General features: G+C 31.8%; 1 protein-coding gene across 5 annotated transcripts in view; it reads right to left on the bottom strand.

The window, feature by feature from the left end:
- Nucleotides 1-12,130, bottom strand: part of LOC124368659 (sarcolemmal membrane-associated protein) — a 142,219-nt gene that overhangs the window by 12,130 nt on the left and 117,959 nt on the right. For 2 of the 5 annotated variants that reach the window (XM_046825910.1, XM_046825912.1), the window contains one exon: nt 6,060-7,073. The exons of 1 other annotated variant lie outside the window; for it this stretch is intronic. In XM_046825910.1, coding sequence (XP_046681866.1) covers nt 6,456-7,073 — 618 coding nt within the window. In that variant the 3' untranslated portion in view covers nt 6,060-6,455. Of the gene's footprint in view, nt 1-1,730; nt 2,384-6,059; nt 7,074-12,130 lie in introns of those variants that run through there. 2 more of the 5 variants (XR_006922981.1, XM_046825913.1) reach the window with 2 other exon arrangements.

Here is a 12,130-nt window from a genome sequence, read left to right as displayed (position 1 = left end):
CATTGCCTCAATGTGAGCCTAGCAGTTGCCGTGGAACATTGTGCCGTTTACCGAGTGTTGTGCCTGTTTCTTACGTTGTTTATTTGCAATCCGTTCGTGGTTCGAAATTTTTGTTCGCTGGCTGTGCTGTATTGTTTATTGTGTGTAGTATATGGCGTAAGGTGACTGTGTATGTTTCTTTATTATTGTATTTAGGCAATATGGAGGACAAAAATGAACTAGTAGAAGACTTTGAGTGAACAGGACAGTTCCAATTGAAGTTCAAAGAGTTCTGCCGATGCGAGTTCAGTCTATGTTTATGGACTATTTTCAATTTTTAACACAAAACAATTTTTTTTCCCCCCACTATTTGTCCCCTATTGTGTTTCCCCCGATAGACAATGTCTTCCACGAGTGACAGTGCCATTCGGGAGTAATAGACCGTGTCCTGTGGTACTGACTAAGCGGGGACCGGCACCAGGTGCGGCTGACAACAATTGTTGTCACAGTTATGACGTCATCAAATCTGGCAGTGGTGTTACCTGGACAACCTTGTACAACCTTTTTGGCTGTTCTGACTTCATTTTGGGTAAGTAAAAAATGTATATTTTAATGCATTTACCATGATCGGTCAAATTTTTTTCAGCAGCAAATGTATTAATGAGAGTAAGTTTTAACAAGAAGTGTAACAAATCGTAAAATACTTCCTTTGAGAAAGGCTTCCTGTTCTTCCAGATGGAACAACTTTCTCCAGTCTTTCCATCTTGGAAGTCAATGCTTTAAAGAAACGATAGTTATCTTAATTTTTAGGCTTACATGAGCAGTGGTCATAACTAACACCAGTCTTTTGGTTCACACTGCATCGAAACATTGCTTACGCAATACAATTCTTGAGATATTAAGAAGCCCCACTGCTCTCTACAGTGAGGCTGAAATATCTCAAGAATTTAATTGCGTAAGCAATGTTATGATGCAGTGTGAACTGGTTAGTTACAAAGCCTTGGTACACAACACTGATATTACATGTTAGATAACAGAGAAGAACTCATGTTGTACAGTATCCCTGGTACATCAGACTGCATCGGTTAGTTATATCAAGTCCTCTTTGTAGTTTACCACAATCTGTTCGAAACATAGTATACTCTTTAAATAACTAATCCCATACAACATTATCAATATCTATCGATCCCATCTTGGATAGGTATGAATTTTAACTAGTGAATATACAGGGTGGCCCATAAGTCAGTTGTCACTTGCAATTTTTTAAGACGATGTTTGTATAGAACAACGTGGAAGCCATTTTGAGCACCTAATGTAGGCTAGATACTCTTTAAATTAACAATTAAAAATAAATAATAATAATTACATTAATATAGTACTTTGTACAAATAAGGTATTTGCACTTTTCTGGTAACTTTGTATTTTCATTTCTGACAACTGACTTATGGGCCACCCTGCAGTACAACACAAAGATAATACACATTAAAATAATTACACTTCAGAAGTTTAACTCTTACAGTAAATTCATCTCACCATGAAAAATAACCATGACCACTGTAATTTCTTACACCCCTGACAATACATGTAAATAAACAATAAGTTAATACTATTGAGCTACATAATAAAAATTCCAAAACCAAATTAATATTCCAAATTTAGTTACAGAACAAAACATTATAATTATATTAGAAAAAAATATGTTAATCCAACAAAAACCCAAACCAGTTTCAAATTGAACCACAAAACTTTACCTTAAGAGTAGATTGTTGGTATGGGCCAAAGAAAGGATACTGGAAAGATAGGAAATACCTAGTTATTGACTGTGAATAAAATGTGAATTAAAGTTTAATAGATGTACAAATTTAATAATTAAATTACATCATCTTTTATCAAATTTCTAATTGTGTGATCCTCTGTATTTGGATTTAAAATCAGTTCAATTTCTAAATTACCATGTTGAGTTTAAACCCAACTGGACTATTAAAATACCTGAATAATATTAAAGTTTGTAAAATCACCAGAGTCCAATGGAATTATGGAACTGGTCACAGGAATGATAAACATAATCAAGAAAGCATCAATAAATTTCAAATATAATGTAAATAATATCACATTGAATACAAAATAATATTCTTGAATAACGTTCTTCATTATTTTGTTATTTGTAAATATATCTAAATGTACATGTCTTTCAAACTCTAACGTTAACTTTTTAAAACTTAAATTAATATATTCTGTAATATAATTAGTGATATGTTTATATACGTTTGATTTATAATTTTGCTAACAAGCAAATGTATGACGGATATGTATGACAGGGTTAACTGGAAGGATATAGACCCAGAGAAATAAGGATAGCGACGAGAAGAGTGACCAGTACACCCACTATGTACTGTTGGTTCACCTACAGACCACAACATTCAAAATTAGTCCAACAGGACAGTGTATGTCACCTCATTACTTACAAATAAACACTATATAATTCACTACTCAATTAACCAAACAATAGCCATCAAAAACATTACTTCGATGTAAGTATGAGTACAAGCGTTATACAGAATGTTTGCACATTATATTGCCTACTGAACTCAGATAATCTGTTGCTCATGTCATGCAATCAGTGTTAAGTTGGATTTAAGTTGTTTTTTTATTGTTTACAAATATTTTAGTCACAGCTCATTCAGATTTAACCAAGAACTGATTGTACACTTAAGTTTATGAAGGGATCCATCATCAATATATTCAATCAGCAATAACCAACTATCCAATATCGGTAATAAGCTTAAACAAAGGGTTTATTTAAGTTTTGGTTACTATCAATTTTTTTAAATAGTGAATAAAAAGGAAAATCTCTGTATGACATGAGTGGACAAATCTAGTATGAATGAATGACTCCTTATATTGGAAAACAAATTTAAAAGAGAATGTTATTTTATTGTGGTGTATTTGATCTGATTGATGCGGTTAGCTGTACACTTAATGCGAGTTACTATGCAAGTCCCAGGATTTGGCACCTATAATCGTTAAAAACAAAACACAAAATTAAGCTGTATAATTGTTGTTCTTGCCTCTCTGAGAGGGAAAGACTATTGCTAAATAAATGACATCTCAGTATCACTACAGTCCTCATAGCCCATACTCTCTCTCATCTACTCGTTCCACAGCCATGGAAACAAAAATATTCTACTTTATATTTGAAAGAACCTCTTCAAATATATCTTTCATTTACTATGTTATGATCAGACATTGTTTCTTATTTTCCACATACTACACCTCATATCACTTAAAGTACTTTCAACATGACTAATTTCATCGACTTCATTAGCAAGAATTCACTAAATACGAAGAGTATTACGCGTCTGTAAAATAACCAGAATCCAATGAAATTAAGATACTGGTCACAGAAATAATAAAAATAATCAAGAACACTGTGAGACCAGCAGAACAAAACTTGATTGCTTATTGCTAAAATATCAATTTTAACCAATTGTGGTAGACACAATTGCTAGTCATGTAATGCTTATTCTACTTCTTTTTATTTAAACTTTAACAATATATAGGCCAAAACATACCTTGTCTTACAGCTTGAGCTCAAAAATCGCGTACATGTTTTGGTATATTATACCATCATCAAAGATAAGATCAGCGTTAGCTTCGTCAAAATTGTTATTAGTTACATCAACACAACACACATGACAAAAATAAACAAAAGGCAGTTTGTGTACCCGGTCTGCACCGTATCAGACGCGCATAGAAGACTGCAGGATCCTGCCACTGTTGCTACCATTAACTGCGTTATCTATTGTTTACAAAACTTCATTCATTATAAGGGTGGCCGATATTCTAAACTATACAATGTTGTTTTTGTTCTCTAACCATGTATTTACAGTGTGTTGTATAATAGTAATATGATATAAACGTTAAATATTATTGTACTGCGACTGTGACAGCTGCAAGTTGAGAATTGTTTGTGTTGTATAATAGTAATATGATATAAACGTTAAATATTATTGTACTGCGACTGTGACAGCTGCAAGTTGAGAATTGTTTGTGTTGTATAATAGTAATATGATATAAACGTTAAATATTATTGTACTGCGACTGTGACAGCTGCAAGTTGAGAATTGTTTGTGTTGTATAATAGTAATATGATATAAACGTTAAATATTATTGTACTGCGACTGTGACAGCTGCAAGTTGAGAATTGTTTGTGTTGTATAATAGTAATATGATATAAACGTTAAATATTATTGTACTGCGACTGTGACAGCTGTAAGTTGAGAATTGTTTGTGTTGTATAATAGTAATATGATATAAACGTTAAATATTATTGGGGCTCCTTATTGATAAAAATTTGTCCTGGAGACCATACATAGATGTCTTAAACAAAAAACTGAGTTCAGCTTGCTACCAAATGTTTACATTAAGGGAGTTGGTAGACATTAAGACTAGGCTTATAGTTTATTATTCTTGCTTTTATTCACTTGCACAGTATGGAATACAAATATGGGGCAGCTGCTCTGGCATTATCTCTGTCCTCAAAATTCAAAAGAGATACATAAGAACCATGCTATTTTTGGATATAAGAACCTCATGTAAAAAAATATTTACAGATTTAGAAATATTGACAATTCCATCATTGTATATTTATAGTTGTTTAATTTTTATTCATAATCGTCTAAATTCAGGAAATATAAAGCAACATGAGCACCAGTATAACACCCGTTTTAAAGATAGACTGCAATTCCTGTACACAAATTAACATTATTTGAAAGTTCACCATGTTATATGGGAACTAAATTTTATAATAAGCTTCCTCCTCATTTAAAACAGCTTAAAATGTCTTGTTTTAAGAACTCAGTTAAAAGTCTACTAATTAGTAAAGCTTACTATAGCATAACTGAGTTTTTACATGACAGTCTTTACGATCACATGTTTTAATGTTTGTAATATTTTAATGCAATGTAAGTTTTATTCTGATGTAATTGTATTACAGATTTAGTATTTATTATTGACAAGCAACCTGTTCACACAACATCTGAAGTTGTAAAATCTGTGAATGTTTTGTTGCAATAAACTTCTTGATTCTTGATTCTTTAACTAAATGAGAATTTAACCCTTAGCGAGCCACAAATAAATAACCAAAACTACTCCTAAGAGCCATACACCTTAAAAATAAAAAAATTCCCACATACAAAAACCAATTTTTTAAATAATTCTTATAACATAAGAGGTAAAAAAAACGAACAAATATTTTTTTCACTCTTTATTGTTAATTTACAGCCAAAAAATGGTAAAATAATAATTTCACTGAAAAAATTTAATTTTGACATTCTATGTTTTCATATATAAAATTAACAATAGTTGAACACAATTATTGTTATATTTAACAAAAAACAAGTATATAGTAATTTGTATTTAGAGAAAATATAAAGAATATAGTAAAAAATTTATATATATACAAATTAAATAAAAGCAATGAACTAAAATAAACTTGACAATAAAGCCCTACATCACGATAATAATACATAAACTACACTGCACATTGATCAAAAATATTGATTAACATCAAATACGAAAAGATAAATACGCGGATCGAAAATGGAAGGGCGAATAAACATCTAACCTCACGGAAGGCTACGGGCGGACTGAGAGCGCGTCAGTAGACGTCGTTGGCTCTGCGGGAGACTATGAACATCCGGCCGCCCGGTATTTTGTCGATCGAACAAGAGCCGTGACCTTCAAAATAGACACGAACGGTTGTCTCTTGTTTAAATAAACCTTGTTTAACAGTTTTTACTAAGTTTGTTACCCAGAAATGCTTTTAAATAATATTAAAATAAAAAATTGATTGTGCGTCAGTGGGCGTCGTTGGCTTTTCAAGAATCAAGATCTTTATTGACCATTAAGTAATACAAAATTACAATAGACTTCGTCAGTTCCAACAATAAAATATCACAGCTTGCTAATTTAAAGATACATAAAATAACAATACTAATAATATAGTAATTTTTTGGTTAGTTCACATATTATATAACAATAACATATTATGTGCAATAAATAACACAAACACCAATACTAACATAATACAATACTACATTACATAAAATTTTTAAAATACCCACATTTAACTGTCACTAATATTATATTCTAAAAATTCTCTTATGGAGTAAAATGCACGACTTGACAGCCAACTAGAAACCTGCCTCTTAAATGAATTAAAATCTAATAATCTCCATGATTCAGGGAGTTTGTTAAAAAATTTTATTTGTAAATATTTATGACTCTTTGCATATTTTTTTAGTCTAGGAATAGGCAGGACTAAGTTGTTTACATTTCTTGTTTGATAACTATGGATACCATTAAAACAGAGGAAGTCATTAATATTCTCTTTTACATAAATTAAATTTTGAAAAATGAAAATGCAGGGTACAGTCATTATATTATGAGTAGATAAATAAGCCTTACAACTACTCCTAAACCCTAAACCAAAAAAGATTCTTATTGCCTTTTTTTTGCCATAAAAAAACTCTTTCCGCACCAGTACTACCTCCCCACAAAATATTTGAAAACAATAAATGAGCATGACAAAAATTAAAATATGACATTTTCATCAACTCTTGGCTTACACAGGTCTTTAACTTTCTCAATAAAAAACAAACACGTGCCAATTTAGAGATTAAGTTGTTTGTATGATCCTCCCATAAAAGCTTCTGATCAATAGTGACACCTAAGAGTTTTATTGGCTTTGTCATTTTACTATCTATCTGCATTTGTCTTAAAGTAAACACTAGATGTTCCGTTTTACTTTCATTTATTTTAAGATAGTTAGAATCAAACCATACATTGGCTGTGTTAATTACTCTATTAGTTTGATTGAGCACTTTATTTAAACAATTTCCATTTACTAAGATAGTGGTGTCGTCTGCGTACAGTATGGTATCACAATCTAAATTAACAGGCAAGTCATTAGTATATAGTACAAATAGCAAAGGACCTAGGACAGAACCCTGTGGAACTCCAGCAAGAACCTCCTTAGCAGATGAAATCTGATTTCCAACCGATACCATGTGCAATCTGCCACACAGATACGTCTGAAAAAATTGTAATTGCTCGTTATTTACTCCGTAATATTCAAGCTTTTTCAAAAGAACATCATGAGAAATTCTATCGAAGGCCTTGCTTAGGTCTGAAAGGGTCATTCCCACAAGTTCATGATCCTCAAAGCTCCTTAAAATCTTTGTCACAGCAATATCTAGGGCCTTAACTGTAGAGTATCCTGGACGAAAACCAAACTGGCTAAATGAAAGAATTTGATATTTATCAAAATAATCTAATAATTGTTTTTTAACGCAAGTTTCTACAATTTTTGAAAATACTGATACAATTGTTATGGTCCTATAGTTATCAATACACATTCTATCACCCTTCTTAAACAGAGTTATACTTTTGGATGTTTTTAAGCAGATTGGAAAGACAGAAAACGACAGACAAAGATTAACTATATACACTAAAGGTTTAATTATGAATGGAGACATCTGTTTCACAATTTTGTTTGAAAATCCAAAAATATCCTCACATTTTGCTGAGTAGTGGAGGAAGAGTACCTAAATGACAACTTTGTAATTGTTTTTGAGTATATTTAGTGTTAATTTACAAGTTTTTGCTTCTTTAATTTTTGCCTTATACAACTTCCTTTGTGTACTATAACAATTTCTTAATTTTACATCATATTTATATGCTGGTAATTTTAACATATCTCTTAGTATATTTACAAAACTTCTTAGTTTCTTTAGTGAATCGTCAAACCATTTTGAACAGTCAGGTTTCTTTCTATCTTGTACCTTAATACATTTTTGTACTCTTGGACAATACTGATTATACACAGATGAGAGTGTATTTACAAAATATTCAAAAGCAGCATGTGTATCAGTAATTTTAAATAGGGGATCCCAGTCAAATTGAGACAAGTGATGTAAAAACAAATACATACCTTTATCATTTACTTTCCTATAAGAGATAATTTTTGTATGGGAAAAAACTGAGGAGGTTGAGAACTTGAAGTTAATTGCCTTGTGATCAGAAATAGCGTAGTTCCACAAACTACACTCAAAATAGTTTTTATCAATATTAGTGACTATGTTATCTATAACACTATTTTGTCTGGTTGGAAGGTTGTTTGCCTGTTACAATTTAAAAGATTTCAGTACATTAATGAGAGTTACTGTTTTTATTTTTTTTACTTTAAAAAAATCTGTATTGAAATCTGCCCCAAGTACTACTTTACTGTTTGGTTTCTTATTATTAATAAAAATGAATAACGATTCAAGGTAATTAAAAAACATATCATAACTTGAGGTTGGAGTCCTGTACAATGAAATAAATAATACATTAAAGGTACTTACATAAATACAGACAGCTTCAAAAATGCTAGTAAGAGTTAAGTGGGCAATATCAATTAACTCGTATGCAATATTATACTTTACTAAAATAGAGGCACCCCCGTAGGGCTCATTCCTGCAATATGCTGCAGCTAATTTAAAACCCTCAGGCACATAAAGATTCACCTCATTAAGAAGCCAGTGTTCATTAACTAACACAACATCACATTGGGCTTCATATAACATTACTGACAATTCATTTACTTTGTTTCTTATTGACTGTATATTTAAATGCATTACATTCACCCATGTATCTTTACCAGACTTTGTATAACATGAAATTAAATTACTATTGATAGGACTTGCAGTTTTTACGGTGGTGTAGTGTGACAGAGGGGTGAGAAGTTTCCCGAAGCTAACTTTTTCACCGGCTCTGCAACCACAAACAGTTTGCAGCTTGAAGTGGATTCTGTATCTAGGGTGACCAATATCGAGCTGGACTCATTGACTGGTAACTGTTGTTCATTGCTCCTATACTCATCTTTGAGGGGTGATGTTGGAGTTGAGGTTCTGCCGCTGGTTGATCTATGGATCAAGACTGGCCTTGTACTCTCCACCAATACTTCACGGATTCTTCTTGCAAGCCAGTGTTTTCCCAAGCCATTCATGTGCATACCATGTTGTGTGTGTAAGTTTCTGCCAGCCATACTTGACTTGACCAGCAAGACATTTGGGTACTTTTTACTAAGAGCTTCAAGTGCTGCATTTGACCTTATTATTTCTTTGTTAACACATGACCACATTTTTAAATCGTATCTAATTGGAAAATCCACCACAACTATTTTGGGGATACAATACGTTTGCAAAGTCTTGTCGATTATGTTGAGTGCTCTCTCTGCTTCGTTGCGAGCAATATCGTTGGCACCACATATAACAACAAGGGCATCCTCGGGTCCCAAGTTTTCACCATCAATGTTTGCAAAATTTAACACTTCCTCTGCTAAACCACCTGGCCTCACAAAACCGACACCATCCTATGTTTTTGAATAACTATTCACTTGAATAGCTAAGTCATGTCCATGGCTGTCAGAACATATAAGCACCTTTTGCCTTTTACCATTATGAGTTTCCTTAATTTTTTTAGGTTTTTCTTTTTTATTATGAGATTGTGAAAATACACATGAGTTACCGTTTTTGTTAGGCAACTCACCAATGACATTTATATCACCTATTTCCAATTCCGGATCACCACATAAAACTTCAAAAGGATTTACTGAAATAAAAGCTGATCTGTTTAAGTCCTTGTTGCTTGTCCTTAAGCTGTGTTGCTTATAATGGCGAATTGGTACTGTTTGCCGGTTATCAGATACAGCAAAGCTTTGCTGTTTGTAGCTGTTTTTATTAAGTGGAGGAAAACAGTTTAAACAAGTGTATTTCTCCCCATTATTCTCTACAGCTATTCTTCTTTCTAAGTCTTTTTTTTGAAGAACTGTGATAACGGTCTCCAGTGTTCTTATTGTGTCTAACATTTTTTAAATCTGATCCTTATATATATCGCAGCTTTCACACGTATCAGATTGAACCGGGATTTGCATATTATTTTTTACAGTATCCTTCTCTAAATACAAAATAAGATTTTCTGTTCCCTCTTTTTCATTTTTTAACTTTTTCTCAAGCGATTCTATTTTTTTCAATAGTTCCTCTTCTTTAACATCAAAGTACTTCATCTGTGATTCTCTATTCTCTTCCATCTCCTTAATCTTATCTTCTAGCTCTAGTGTATACAGAGAGTTTCTATTTTTTGTCTCATAGAGCTCTTGTCTCAATTCCTCGTTTGTGTGCAAAATAGATTCATTGATTTCTTCAGCAAGTGAGGAGAAATTCATTACATCCGAATTCCCTTCACTGTCTTCATTAACATCAGCTGCACGAATTTCATGGTTAATGGGAATTACCTGACATTTTACACATTTCCATTCACCCAAATAATCATCTTTTACCATATTTTTTACCTCTAAGGCACTTAACTTAGCGCATTTAAAATGTAACCACTTATTACACCTGCCAGTACACAAGATAGCAGAAAATCTCACATTTTTGTTGCAAATTCCACAAGAATATTTTGCCATACTTCAGGCTTTTAGCGCTAGTTTAGGCATGACGTCTAGTAATGTCATTAGCTCGGTAAGGGTTAATACTTCCTGGCCATGGAAATATTCTATGTAATTACTAGTCATGGAATAAAATAAACACATCAACAACCAGTAAAAAATGTTTATTTTAAATACATTATATACATATTTTCAGATAAATAATAATGTAAAAAATAACTCTTACAGTTATGTAGTTTAAGTGGAATTTTAATAAAGCTCACAACATGTCAGACTTCCCCCAGACTGACAAATGGTAAAAATTACATTATAGTAAGGCTCTTTTCTATCATAGAACTATAAAAATACCACATTCAAAGAAACAAGATGAAATAAATAACATGAAAACATCACTGCAACAGAATATAAGGACTTTGTTATATGAAGTGTTACTATGTTACTTTTTTATACGTACATTCAATTCAGATAATCAGAATTAGTTATTTGTGATCAAGATAACCATATTTTTATGATAGGAGAAAAAAATGTTCACTACAAAAATACAAATCATTTAAAATAAATGAGCTAGACAGGCATGATTACATAATCGATTTAAGGTGCATTTAGAAAATGCGTTTCATTTTACTGGAGAAAGTAAACAACTATGTATTTAAAACAACTGTTTTTTTTTTTTGCAAGGACTCTCAATTCTTAAGTCCACCAGTTTGAAAGCGTTTATGGTAGTGTAACACAAGCTTTTGTGTTTTTTCACTATAAAATTACCAGTAATTTCAACCACGCAAAAACATGGTTTATTATCTTGAGAGGAAGAGAGTGAAGTTGGCCCGTCGTCAATACCGCTTTGTTTTCATAATTGTCAGTCTAATCCTTTGGTTTTACAGTGTTGTGGTTATGTTTATGTTTGTTTATAATTATAATAGAGCAAAAGAGTGTGTGTGTTATTTTTTTGTATAGTAAAGTATTATGAATCTTTCAAAGGTCCCCATGAATGAAAATACTCTTAGATGAGTAGTGGAGGAAGAGTACCTAAATGACAACTTTGTAATTGTTTTTGAGTATATTTAGTGTTAATTTAAACATTTTTGTAGAAAACAAAAATAATTCACCAATAAATAACAAAGTTATAAAATTTTATAATAGCCGTATGCAAATTGCTGAAAATAGCACAGCACTTTTGGATAACAACTGCAAAAATACTTTTGGTAGGTGTTATATACTGTTGACTAACATTCCAAAAAAAGTCTGGCACTGAAAGGGTTAAAACGTAAAAATGTTTACTCCTTCATGGGTTTTTGAAAAGTTCTAAATACAAAACACATGATACAAACATTATGCAATAAATTTAAAAAACAAACAAACATTATATTGAAAATAATATAATGAAACCTTAATTGGTTTTTCCATTGAGAAGTTTACAATTTGGGTCTTCTGTTAGGGATCATCTAATAGATGAGGAGATGGGGAGATAAATATAAATTGCTTTACCTCATTTTTCTTAAGTTTTGTATGCTTGGGCTTCAGAACACTTGGTTATATATCAATGTCCAGTAGGACAATTGGAAATAGTAGTGAGCACAAGCCTCAAGAAACAAGTTGATCAACATTTATTTGAGCAGTTGGTTAATGGGCTTTAACAGCTTTGATTAAATTATCTACATC

Source organism: Homalodisca vitripennis, chromosome X (assembly GCF_021130785.1).
Source record: "Homalodisca vitripennis isolate AUS2020 chromosome X, UT_GWSS_2.1, whole genome shotgun sequence".
Classification (NCBI taxonomy): domain Eukaryota; kingdom Metazoa; phylum Arthropoda; class Insecta; order Hemiptera; family Cicadellidae; genus Homalodisca; species Homalodisca vitripennis.
This window is presented reverse-complemented; position numbering and strand designations above follow the sequence as displayed.